At 41.9% G+C, this 13,923-nt stretch overlaps 1 protein-coding gene across 1 annotated transcript; it reads right to left on the reverse strand.

The window, feature by feature from the left end:
- Positions 1-4,555: 4,555 nt before the first annotated feature.
- Positions 4,556-13,005, reverse strand: LOC103166094 (natural killer cells antigen CD94-like). The gene is made up of 5 exons (XM_029081848.2): positions 12,909-13,005; positions 7,294-7,395; positions 7,055-7,114; positions 6,185-6,339; positions 4,556-5,279 (listed from the first exon to the last, which is right to left on the reverse strand). Exons 1-5 carry the CDS (start codon positions 13,003-13,005, stop codon positions 5,172-5,174), a joined length of 522 nt encoding a protein of 173 aa, XP_028937681.2. The 3' UTR covers positions 4,556-5,171.
- Between the last annotated feature and the right edge of the window lie 918 nt (positions 13,006-13,923).

The raw sequence follows: 13,923 nt of genomic DNA on the forward strand, positions 1-13,923 counted from the left end.
CCCCTTCCTACCTCTCCTCCCTTCTCTCTTTCTACCGCCCACCCTGCACGCTCCGCTCCTCTGCCGCCCACATCCTCACCGTCCCTCGGTCTCGCCTATCCCGCCGTCTACCCTCTGTTGTATTATACTCTCCCAGGTGTTAATACAGTACTCTGAGCATAAAAAGCACTCAAAAAATATCATTCCTCGATTGAATGATTGCTAAACCACTGGTAAATCCACCAGCTATAGCAATACATTTTTGAGAGTTTCCATGTCAAAGAATGGAAACAGTTGAGTAAGAATTAATGCTAAAATGGCATTACCAGCAAAGATTTTACTGTCTGCACTATACCACATCAGATTTTCTCAATATTTTTAACAGGCTCTTAAGACACAGGCATCCACTTTTGAGGCAAGGGGAGCTGACCCCTCCCTTAGCCATTCCCCCATACCAAGGTGAGAATAAAACACGGATTGGGTATGCACAAGATGTAATGCATTGGTCTCAACACTTGGGAAAGTGAAGCAGAAGAAGGCGACACATTCCCTCCATGCAAAGTTTTCACACTTTAATGTGTGAATTTAAAATATTTAAAACATTAAATATTAAAATATTTAAAACAAAATGATCAGAAGAATTAATTGAATTGATAATTGTATATGAATATATCACAAGTGCTGAGGAAATTCAGAAATAAATATTGAACTGCTACTGGTGTGGCTGGTTTTGAGTTTATATGCATTTAACTCGATTCCCTTTCAGCACTTATTCTCCCCACCCTCAGCCCCACAGTATTTAGGTACATAGCTATAATTTACTGATTTATATTCATGTCTGTGTCCCAACCTAGATTTAAACTCTTTGTGAGCAGTGAACAGGTCTACCTACTCTACTTAACTTTGCAACAAGGGTTGGATATAGTGCTCTGCAAACAAGGGCTCAATAAATATGATCGACTGACATGGGTTTTCCTCTTGGGAATATATCGAAGACAGCTCCGATTAGTCTGTGGGATTATGAACACACCTTAGGCGGGAGGAATATAAGAATGTAGGAGAGATTTTAAGTAGTGAGACTGTAGGAGCTGAAAATACCTCTTTCGAAAATTCTATTTTTCATAATATGTAGTATCCAGATTAGCAGTGGGATAGATGCCTTGATGTTAAATGCGTCTTGTACAAAGTACTGATTGACAACGATGCCAAACCATCCCAAACAGTGCATCCTAAATAACACATCCCTAATTCCAAAGTAGACAAATGTGGAGAAAACTTGGCATAGATTCTAACATGTCTCTTAAATGAAATCTTTCCCTTCTCTTCTCAAACTAGAGAGATACTGAAAAAACGCCAAATACCTGCTCCAAAATGGGCTTTTCCAGTTTTTTTGGCTGAGGAGGCGGGAACTGGAGTCTGAGGGATGGATGAGATGATGAGGAATCCAACCAGCTCTCCATCCCCCAGTGAGAAACTCAGTGAGAGACACTGCAGGTCTGGATCCTCTGTGGCAGTTTTTCAGAATGAGCTGAGGGTGGAACACATCTTCACTGCACAAAACTCCAGATGGAACACACAGGAACCCCTCACACTCTAATTGGTTTGAAGTCTGCTCTACCTACTGCATTTGTGCAAAACTCGTGTCTTTCATCTCTCTGAGCTCCTGGCTTCACACCCATTGTTTTGTGTGAGATGTTCATAAGGGACGGGTTCTGTGAAGCCATCTGGAGAATAGGTCTAGAGTCCAGTCATTTCCCACTGCTAATTTTTTAAGGGAATTTGTGAAGCATGAAGGAAGATACAAGTTAATCAGGATGGAGGTAGTCTATGTCCCACGTGGGACTAGCAGTCTTAATCCCCATTTTGCACATGAGGTAACTGAGATAAAGTAAAGCGACTTGCCCATGGTATCACAACACACAGTCGGTGGAGCGGGGATTAGAACACAGTCCCTTCTGACTTCCAAGTCTGTGTTTTATCCACGGGTCCATGCTGCTTCTCAATGTCTGCATTCCATTTCTAGCAAGAGTGCACAAAATACGCCATTTATGGACCAGGACCGTGATAGATTCTTATTGCTGGTATTTTAAAGATGTTTAGTTAACTTCTTCAGTTACAACCTCACTATTTTTGAGGTCTCTGGGCCAATTGCGTTCTTTGAGCTTGGTGAGTGCCATCTGTTTGTAGTTGTGTGGCCGCTACTTGTGTGTGCTTTATTGTAAAAACAAATAGCGGAACCAAATCTCCAATAACAGATTATTGGAACCTGCCCAGACTGCCTGAATGTTCGGATAAATTTGTTCATTGTGGATCAGCTCCTCTAGCTGGTCTTGTCCTCAGAGTGGATTGCATCTGGAGACCAATATAATAGACTGCCTATTTCACTAAAAGAGGTCATTCATTAATTCAATGGTATTTAGTGAGCGCTTACTGTATGCAGAGCACTGTACTAAATGCTTGGAAAGTACAAGTCGGGGAGAGATAGAGTCAATCCTTACCCAACAACAGGCTCATAGTCTAAAAGTGGGGAGACAGCAAAACAAAACAAGTGGACAGGCATCAATAAAATGGTCATGGTACATGAAGAAAGTAATGTAAATAGACTTCCTTTCTGCAACTGTGCGCTTGTTGCTTGCAAAGCCCGTATCTGTCTTTGAGTCTGCCTCTCAGTGTCTCCTATTTTCAAAGCCTCTGCAGTGGGAGAGCAAGTTCTTTTCCCATTTGTGGCCCAGGAGCCTGAACTTTCTTTGGTCTTCGAACAGTCCATTCCAATATTATTGTTTCAGACTGTGTTTTAGTATTTTTTTATGTTTTTGTTTCATTCATATGGCTTGTGGTTGCCATTTTTGAGTTGCCCATTGAGCAGCGGTTCAGCTAATCAGTTGTTATCTATGTTTCTTATAGATCCCCCACAGAGAAGGTAAATGGCTGGTAGCTGATGATGTTCCAGGCCATTTCTTGTAATCCTGTCATCTCATATGAGGCAGGCTATGGTTCTGGGGGGATGCTGATGACTTTCTTCCTGAAACTATATGTTTCTTCTGCAGTAGTTCCAGGTCTCGCAGTCACATGCAAGTGTGAGTGCCACATCTCGTGTTGGGAGATGGAATTCAATTACAGGCCTGCCCTAAATTTTGATTTTGGTCTCTTGAGGGAAAGGACAGGTGCTTAGTGGATATGGACCTTTTTGTCATATTCTCTCTTAACTCCAAGTTATAATGTTGCCCCATGTACCTGATGAATCTTCCATTTTCTTTGGATATTATTCAAAAGTTCATAAATGTACCTGATCTTCTAAGGTAGCAGCATCACCAAGTGGAAAGAATCCAAGCCTGGGTGGTCAGAGGACCTGTCTTCTAACCTCCTATCAGTTGTGGGAATTTGGGTAAGCCACTTACCTTCTCTGGGTCTCAGTTTCCTCATCTGTAAAAAAGGGATTGAATACTTGGACTGTGAGCCCCATTGGAGACTGAGAATATGCCCAACCTAATTATCTTGTATCTACCTCAGTTTTTAGCTAGTGCTTGATGCATAGTAAGCACTTAGCAAATACTATTCATGATCATAATTATTATCGTATTCTTGCCTATTATTTAGTATTATGTGCAAAAAACAAATGAACTTTAATGAAGTGTGTCCACTTTCCTGTTTATTATAATGATATTGAGATTATGTAAATTTACATAAATTCTACTTGAATAAAATTACAGATGACAGCCTTTCAGTGAGAGCTCGCAGGTGGACAATAACTCCAACTGTGGGTGATTTGATACAGTTGTTCCTCCTTGTGAATAGTTTTCTTTCTCTCATCCCTGTACACTAATAACCAATGACCTACATATGATTCTACACTATATACATTCCAAGAAACACCAGAGGAAATCCTTAAATGAGAACGTTTAATTACATCATTTCTAGTTAAGCATTTTTAATCCCATATAGCTTTCAGCTCACAAATATAAAATGTTTCATGGGAACACTTTTCAGATGAGAATTTATCTTTCAATCCATAATACATACAGCTTCCTCTAGAGAACTGGTCTTGCACAGATAACCTGTGAAGAAAGAGACATCATATCTATAAGCCCCTTTTAAATACATTTGACCCGAGTAAAGCTATATAACCATCTAAATGTAGAAATGGAGACAAAACCAGCAGGAAGGAATTTGTAAAGAATAATAATAATGTTGGTATTTGTTAAGCGCTTACTATGTGCCGAGCACTGTTCTAAGCGCTGGGGTAGACACAGGGGAATCAGGTTGTCCCACGTGGGGCTCACAGTCTTAATCCCCATTTTACAGATGAGGTAAGTGAGGCACCAAGAAGTTAAGTGACTTGCCCAAAGTCACACAGCTGACAAGTGGCCGAGCAGGGATTCGAACCCATGACCTCTGACTCCAAAGCCCGTACTCTTTCCACTGAGCCATGCTGCTTCTTAAAGAAGCTTCATAAAGAAGACAAGAGAGGAAGTCAGAATATTGAATTCCCAATCTTATTGCCTTAGCACCATGAGCTACGGGTACTTTTCTCTGTTTTCTGACAGTAAGTAGCTCATATTTATGAAACAGGGTCATATTTGGAAAATTAAAAGGAATGAGTTTCCTGAATCCATGGGAAGCTTAGAAAATCATTAATCACTGAAGAAGGCAAGTGAATCCCAGAAAAGAGTTGATTGGATTCATGTTCACTTTTATAAGATGATGCAAAAGGCAGACATTTGTTAGCAGGGTTAGAGGTCCTGGTCTAAACTAATTAAACAACACTGAAATCTTCTTGTAAGTTAAAGTCATATAATTGGTGGTGAGTGGTCTATGCAACGAAAAACTAAAATGTCCCTGAATTTGTAATGAGGGCCTGGAGAAGTCCATTTTCTCACGTGTTCTCTCAGATAATCACTAAAATACAGTGAGTGGATGGACAAGATGTTGCTCAATTACTCATGTCCCAGGAAATGAGAGAAACTCAGGGAGGAAAGGTGCATCCTCTCTTATAGCTGGTTTTACACAGAAACATAGTCTTCTCTTTTCTGACACAAATGGGAAGTGCAGAGTTGGACTCAGGTTGTTATGCTGCTCCATTCATATAAAAGTCCCTGAATTCTGAATTTAGGGTCCTGGACTTCTCCTTTCTTCAACTGGTAGAACGGCCCATAGGGCAGAGCCAGTTACATCCCACCACAAAGGAGATAAACTTACAGGTCATGGGAGAGACCAGAACCATCCTCCCACAGCCAAGGTCCACTAGAGTTGCTCAGAGACAGTCCAATCCAATAATAAGACGCCAGAAGTTTCAGAAAATCCTGGGTGGAACCACAGCAAAACCGTGAAGATGTGATGATGGTGATGGTATTTGTTAAACGTTTACTATGTGCCAAGCACTGTTCTAAGTGCTGCGGTGGCTACAGGGTAATCAGGTTGTCCCATGTGGGGCTCACGCTTTTAATCTCCATTTTCCAGATGAGGTAACTGAGGCACAGAGAAGTAAAGTGACTTGCCCATGGTCACACCACAGACAAGTGGCAGAGTCGAGATTAGAACCCACGTCCTCTGATTCCCAAGCCGGAGGTCTTTTATTTCCTGTTATTCTCTTTGATGGCATCTGGGCATTTCGGGGGATATTGATTGATGAATAAACAATATTTATTACCAGAATTAGAAAGTTCTAAATGACCATCAAATTGCCTTCTACCTTGGACACTCTAAGATACAAACTATCTCCTTATGGAATTTTCCATGCATAACTAGAAAAAGCAATGATACATATTTTGGCTGTACAAAATTATGTCATAAATATCCTTTATAAAGATATCAATTCCATTCACAATCACTGAGAAGCAGTATGCTTACTGGTTAGAGCATGGGTTGAGGCTCACATTCTCAATCCCCATTTTACAGATGAGGTAACTGAGGAACAGAGAAGTGAAGTGACTTTCCCAAGATAACAGAGAAGTTGAGTGGTGGTGCCAGGATTAGAATCCCTGACCTTCTGACTTCCAGGCCCATAACCTATGCACTACCCCATGTTCTTTCTCACTCAGAGGTGTCTTAAACTTCTCAGTGAGCTCAATGTAAATCCGTCCCTCAGTGGAAGAATCAGAAGTGTCAAAAATTGAAAATGTCATGTTGCTATTCCAATACACTGTCTAGATTTCCATTATTTACCCCCCAGAACAACTATCAGAATTTCAAATATGAGAGAACGCACTTGCAACTCCTCCCTGTCGTCTATCTTCAGGAGACTGGAATTCATACTTTGACAAGCAGTTTGACTCTCTGGCCAAGTCTTGACTTGTGTAGAAATATAATAACAGTTCTCTCTGTTCCAGATCCAGTTCTCTGGGCAAGAGCCAGAATAGCATACTGATAGATAGATAGAAAAGAGAAAATTAGTCAGGTAATTCCATTTTGCAATTTTATAGCCAGTCCATATTTCCAAGCTTTTCATTTCAGTTTGGTCCTGGCAAAATCCCTGCAAAGCAGAGGAGGGGAAGGGATTATTATCCCCACTAGACACATGAGGAAACAGAGGCATAATAGTATTAACTGGCCCAAGAAAGCATTGAAAACCAGTGCCGAAATCGACATGTGAAATCATGGCTTCTGACTTACAGACATGCATTTTTCATAATGGTGAATTCATAATTGTTGTGTTTATTGGTCCTTTTTCGAAAATGATACTTTTGATGATGGGTTACTAAACATTTGGACAGATCTGACAGAAAAGGAGGATGCATGTCCAGGATTTCCTTCCAGATTATTTTGTACCTATCTTGTTACACACCCACAACATTTAGATCTCCTTCCCTTCAGCTTCTTGCCTCCACATTAGGAATGGGTGTCAATCCTGGGACCAGAAGAAGCATAGAGGCATTGGTTGCCTAGGCTCATTTGGAGTTGGCTTCACTAGTGCAATGTTTGCTTCACATGTGAGGCAGAGAGAATCTTTTCAAAGAGATTTGCTTGCTTTTACCAATTGTTGTAAGAAATCTGGCCAAGGATCAGAAATGTGGGTTCAATTGACAAACTTGTTTTCCTGCAGGTTGAAAATGAGAAAAGAAAAGATCGTACCACCTACCTCTTGGGGATGTGATGTTGGGAACTGCAAAAGAGCTCTCAGGTCCTTGGTAAGAAGACTCTAAAGACATTACCAAGAGTATTATCAGTTATGATTATTCCTAAAAGCATAATTAAAATAGAAGCAGGACAGAGTGGATAAACTGTATCATCTCTCTGCTATTTCATAGGGGAAAATAGCCATTTCATTGACTTGTTCTGGAGTAGATCATTGTTTTGGTTCATCCGGATGTTACTTACGTTTTGCCATGAGGACCCCCAGTGCTAGCACGGTTACCATGAGGGCCAGGGCCAGGACCCCCAGAGTCCCAGCCAGGAACCGCCAGGGAGTAGACATGGAATCTGGCAAAGAGGGAAAGGGACAGAGTAAACAGATGGAGAGGAAGAATGTGCCACACTTCTTCATGGGCCAGAAATGGCAGACATCACCCCTTAGGTACTACAGATTTTCACCGACCTGGATCTCCTTCTTTTCTTCCCCACTCTCCTTCCGCAGTCAAGTTGTTATTATTTAGGGCTCACTGACATATCCCCTTCAAGGACTAAGGACTCCCTCACTCGATTATTAGGGGCAGATACTAAGAATTGTGGTATTTATTAAACACTATGTTCCAGGCACTGTAGTAAGTCCTGCCTGTTTACTTGATTTGATGTCTGCCTCCTTCTCTAGACTTTGAGCCCATTGTGGGCAGGGATTGTTTCTATTTGTTGCTGAATTGTACTTTCCAAGTACTTAGTACAATGCTTTGCACACAGTAGGTGCTCAATAAGTGCGATGGAATGAAAATGAAAGTCCTGAGGTGGATACCAGCAAATCGGGTTGGATGCAGTCCCTGTCCCAAAATGCGGCTCACAGTTTCAATCTCCAATTACAGATGAGGTAACTAAGGCACAGAGAAGTAAAGCATTTTGCCCAGGGTCACACGGCAGACAAGTGGCGGAGGCAGGATTAGAATCCATGACCTTCCGACTGCCAGGCCCCTGCTCTATCCACTATGCCTTGCTGCTTATCAATACATATTGTTGCAAATCCAGCGAAGGGTTGTTCTTGGAATCTTATGCCATTGAGGAAGTCCCTGATTTTCCAGGAAGCCACTAGCCAAAAACATTTTTTAAGACCAACTACCACTTTGAGTGTCTTTTAAAATCATTCCCCTGTCCATGCTTTTCATTCACTATGTCCAATGAAATCAATAGCATGCTAAATTCAGTGTCACCGAGACACCAGGAAAATATAGATCAAGGGTTAAAGTTCTTGTGGTATGTCTTAGTGTGAAGAGCACGGGACTTCGAGTCAATAGACCTGAATTCCCACTACAGCTCCACCACTTGCAAGCTGTGTAAACCTGGGTGAATCACTTTACTTCTCCGTGTCTCAGTATCCTCATCTCTAAAATGGGGATTGAATGTGTTGAATAGATCTCCCAATTTAGACTGGTAGCCCCATGTGGGACAAGAACTATCCTTGTGAATGGCAGGGGGCTTGGAACATAGAAAACACCTAATAAATACACATTTATTACCATTCTCATAAGTTTTGCCATGTGCTATACCTCCTTTCTTCACATGTTACATCAACTCTTCAACTCCTGAGATGGCTTCATTTCCCCGGAAGCAGCATGGCCTAGTGGATAGAGCACGGACCTGGGAATCAGAAAGTCAAGGGTTCTAATGCCAGCTCCACCACGTGACTGCTGTGTGACCTTGGGGAAGTCACTTAACTTCTCTGTGCCTCAGTTCCCTCATCTTTAAAATGGGGATTAAAACTGTGAGCCCCATATGGAACAGGGACCATTGTCCCTTGTATCTACCCCAGCACTTAGAAGAGTGCCTGATATATAGTAAGCACTTAACAAATACCATGATGATGATGATTATTATTATTTTTATTACATGGGCTATATTCTGCTCATCCGTCTCTGCAAAAGACAGATGCTCAAAGATATGAAATAACCTTGGGGAGTATGTGTGGGGGATCAAATACAAAAATCTAAGAGGCAGGTTAAATGTGTTGCACCCTGACAGCAAGCTTGAAGAAATCCTGACAGTCTTGTCATTGTCTGAGTATGATCATCTGCATCTCTAATTGGCTGTCCAAGCACCTCAACCTTAACATGTCCAAAACAGACCACATCTTCTACACACACTCTGTCCCCGACCTGTTCTGCCCATTATCAGTAGGTGGACCACCATCTTCCCTGTCTTCCACCATCTAAACTTGGCATCATCCCCGACTAATCCCTCTCATCCAAGTGCCGACCCTGCTGCCTCTCGTCTTTCCCCACTCCAGTTCATACTTCACTCTTCGGCCCAGATCATTTTTTCTAAAAATCATTCACTTCATTTCTCCCCCCTCATCCAGAACCCCCAGTTTTCACCCCACTACCTCCAATTTAAACAGAAACTCCTTACATTGGCTTTAAAGCACTCCAACACTTTGCCCTGCTCCTATCTTACCTCATTGATTTCCCCTTGCAATTTAGCCCACATAATTCGCTCATCTAACTCCAAAGTGCTCACTATACAGCACAAAGTCTTGCTGCAAATCCTTGCCCGTATCTTATCTCTGCACCGAAACTCCCTTCCATTTTATATACCACAGAACATCACTCGCCCCCGCTTCAAAGCCTATTAAAATCACATCTCCTCCAAGACACCTTGCACGATGAAGCCCTTATCTGCTCTAAATCCTCTCCCTTCTTGTTGCCTATGAAATGGGATCTGTAACCTCTAAGCACTTGATATTTACTCACCCTCATCCTCGCAGCACTTATGTACATTTTTTTATGGTATTTGTTGAACGCTTACTTTCTGTCAGACATCGTCCTAAGTACTGGTGTAGTTAGAAGATAATCAGCTGGGACAGTCCCCATACCACATAGGGCTCATAGTCTTAGTCGCCATTTTACTGATGAAGTAACTGAGGCACAGAGAAGTTAAATGACTTGCCCGAGGTCACACAACAGACCTCTGGTGGAGCTGGTATTAGAACCCAGGTTCTTCTGACTTCCAGGCATGTGCTCTATCCACTAGACCACCCTGCTTTTCCAGTACTTTATTTCAATGACTTATCTCTTCTTTTAGACTGTATGCTCCTTATATAGTATAGTACCCTCCCAAATGCTTAATACAGAGCTTAGTATAGTATATTATTTTCAAATGCAATCCCGACTTAGAAAAATACTTTAAGATCACAGTCATCGCAATGTGTATAGTATAGGATACTCAAAAAGTGAAAAACAGCAGACATGGAACTTGCCCTCGAGTTGAACCACCATCTTTCCTGTCTCGTAAACCCACAACCTCGACGTTATCCTCGACCCTTATGTCTCTTATTCAACCCATGTATTCAATCGCTACACTCCTCTCCATCCTAACTGTGACCACCTTAATCCAGACACTTATCCTGTACTGCCCTGATTACTGCTCCAGCTTCCTTGCTGATCTTCCTGCCTCCTGTCTCTCCACACTCCAATGCACACTTCATTCTGCCTCCCTGATGACTTTTCCACAAAATGGTTCAATCCACATGGTCCCACTCCACAAGACCCTCCAATGGTTGCCCATCCCACCTCTGCATCAATGAAAAATGCCTCACTGTAGGATTTAAAGCATTTGATCACCTTAACCTTTCCTACCTTACCTACTGCTTTCCTCTTATAACCCCCAAAACACTCTGTTCCTCTGATGCCAACCAACTCACCGTTCCTGAGTCCCATCTATCTCGCCACTTTCTCCTCACCCATAAGCTTCCTCTTGACTGGAATATCCACCCCCCACCCCCCTTCATATCCAACAATCTCTCTCACTCTACCCACCTTCAAAGACTTACTATAAACATATCCCCTCCAAGAGGCCTTCCCCCTGATTAAGCCCTCATTTCTTCTTCTCCCACTCCCTTCTCGAATCTGCACCCTTCCCTCACCTGTCCCTCACCCCGCACAGAACTTCTGTACATATCTGTAAATTATTCTAATGCCTGTATCCCCCTCTAGTCTCTAAGCTCATTGTGCACAGGTAACGTGTCTTCCTACTGTTTTATATCGTACTCTACCCAGCACTTAGTACAGCGCTTTGCACACAGTGCTCATTAAATGAGATTATGTGGCATAACCATAGTTCTCGTGTTCACATTAATATCTCTCTTCCCCTTTAGACCTCACTTTGGGTAGGAATGTTTGTCCAACTCTGTTATACCAACTACCATGTCTTTCAAGTCTTCCCCAGTGCTTAAAACAGTGTGCTGTGCCTAGTAGCACTCAATAAACTTGACTGAGATGCATGCTTATTAAGGTAGGGAACCTGGTCTGCTAATTATTTTGTATTTTACTCTCCCTTCGGCTCAGTACAGTATTCTGAGCATAGTAACCCCTCAATAAACTACCCCTAATCAATTGGTTAATCACTGGTAAATCCAACCACTTATAACAGTTGTCTGCTGCATGACCTTGGGCTAGTCATTTCACTTCTCTGTGCCTCTGTTACTTCATCTTTAAAATTGGGATTTAGACTGTGAGTCCCACGTGGGCCAGGGACTGTGTCCAACTGATTTGCTTGCATCCATCTTAAGCATTTAGTACAGTGCCTGGCACATAGTCAGCACTTAACACATATCACAATTATTATTGTTATTATTAATACATCTTTGGGAGTTTCCACGTCAAAGAACGAAATCAATTCTGTAAGAGGTGATGCAAAAATGGCATTTCCAAGAAACCGCCATGTACTGTGTGAAATTTTCTCAATATTCTTTTATTCTCTTAAGGCACAGTAACCCCCTTACGAGGCAAGGGGTAATCCAAAATTAGTCTGGAGCTAACACTTCTCCTTAGCTGTTCCCCACAAAGAAGGTCAGAATAAGACATACTGGGTACTCACTGGATGTAACACTAAACCCTTGGGAAATTACAACAGAAAAAGGAATCACAGCCCCATGCAAAGTTTTCACCCCCTTATGGGGAAATAACTTAAAATATTTACTATAAAGTGATGAGAAAAATTAATTGCATGGATAACTGTGAATATGCAAATATACACAAGTGCTGAGGAAATATAGAAATGAATAATGAAGTGTCACTGGTGGCGTTGGTTTGGGGTTTATATGCACTTAAATCTAGACTGTGACCCGTTGTTGGCAGAGATCATCTCTATTTCTTCCTGAATTGTACTTTCCAAGTGTTTACCACAGTGCTCTGCACACAGTAGGTGCTCAATAAATATGATTGAATGGCTCAATCATATGAATATGATTGAATGGCTCAAACCCTCAGCTCCACAGCACATACGTACATATCCGTAATTTATTGATTTATGTCAATGTCTGTCTCCCCCTCTAGACTGTAAGATCACTGTGGGCTGGGAACATGTCTACCAACTCTGCTGTACTGTACAGCAAGCATTTAGAATAATGCTTTGCAGACAGTAAGGGCTCGATAAATACCCTTGATTAATTGATAGGGGTTCTGGTTTGGGGAATAAATTGAAGCCAGCACTGATTCACTTGTGGATTATGAAAACAGATTAGGAGTCAAGGAATAGAAAAATGTAGGAGAGAGCTTAAGCAGAGAATTTTTAGGAACTGGAAATACATGCCCTTGCTAAAAATTACATTTTTCATAATGCATACTATCCAGGTTAGCAGTAGGATAGATGCCTTTATGCTAAATGCATCTAGTTCAAAGTCCTTAATGACATCAATCCCAAACAATCCTAAACAGTGCATCCTAACAACACATTTTCTAATTCCGTAATAGACAAGTGTGGAAAAAACTTGCATATATTCTATCGGCCTTTCAAGTTAGATATTTTCCTTCTTTTGTCAGACTAGGGAGGTAAATTGCAAAAATGGAAAATACCTGCTCTGAGAAGAGATTTTCCAGGGTCTTTAGCATAGGAGTCAGGACCTGGAGACAGAGAGGTAGATGAGATGATGAGGGACCCAACCAGCTCCATATCGCCCAGGGAGAAACTCAGTGAGAAACACTGCAGGTCTGGTGACTCAGTAACAATTGTTCAGAACGAGCTGAGGGTGGAACAAAACTTCATTGCACAAACCTCCAAAAGGAACACACAGGAAGCCCTCACACTGCAACTGGTTTGAAGTGTATTTTATCTACTGTATTTCCTCAATGCTTTAATGTTTTTTTTTATCTCTCTGAACTACTGGCTTGATAACAATTGTCTTACGGGAGATGTTTAGAAGGGGCAGGTTCTATGATACCATTTTGAGTTTTAGGTCTAGATCCCATCATTTCCCACCATTATTATTTTAATGGCATCCCTTAAGTGTTTACTGTAGGCCACACCCTGCCCTAACAGATGGAGTAGATACAAGTTAATCAGGTCGGACACAGTCCGCTTCCCACATAGGGCTATTGGGCTGAATCCCCATTTTACACCCGAGGTAACTGAGATTCAAGGAAGTGAAGTGACTTGCTCAAGGTCTCACAGCAGACAAGTGGTGGAGCTGGGATTAGAACGCAGGTCCTTCTGATTCCAGGCCTTTGCTTGAATCCAGTAGTCGATGCTGCATCACAACATCTGTTTATTATTTTCCAGTAAGCAGTACACAGAATTGCTGTTTTCTGGATCAGGACCATTAATGGATTCTTATTTCTGGTATTTGCAAGGCACTTTCTCTATTACGGCATCACTATTTTTGAGTTCTCTGGGCGGGGTGTGTGCTCTGTGCCTGCAGAGCGCGATCTCTCTTTAGTTGAGTGGTGGCTATGTGTGTGTGCTTTTTGTATGGCTAATACCAGAACCAAATCTCCAGTCACAGATTATTGGAGCCTGTCCAGGCATCCTGAATGTTGGCATAACTCTCCTTATTGTGAGTCAGTTCCACGGGCTGGTCCTGTCATCAGAATG

Source organism: Ornithorhynchus anatinus, chromosome 17, assembly GCF_004115215.2.
Source record: "Ornithorhynchus anatinus isolate Pmale09 chromosome 17, mOrnAna1.pri.v4, whole genome shotgun sequence".
NCBI lineage: Eukaryota > Metazoa > Chordata > Mammalia > Monotremata > Ornithorhynchidae > Ornithorhynchus > Ornithorhynchus anatinus.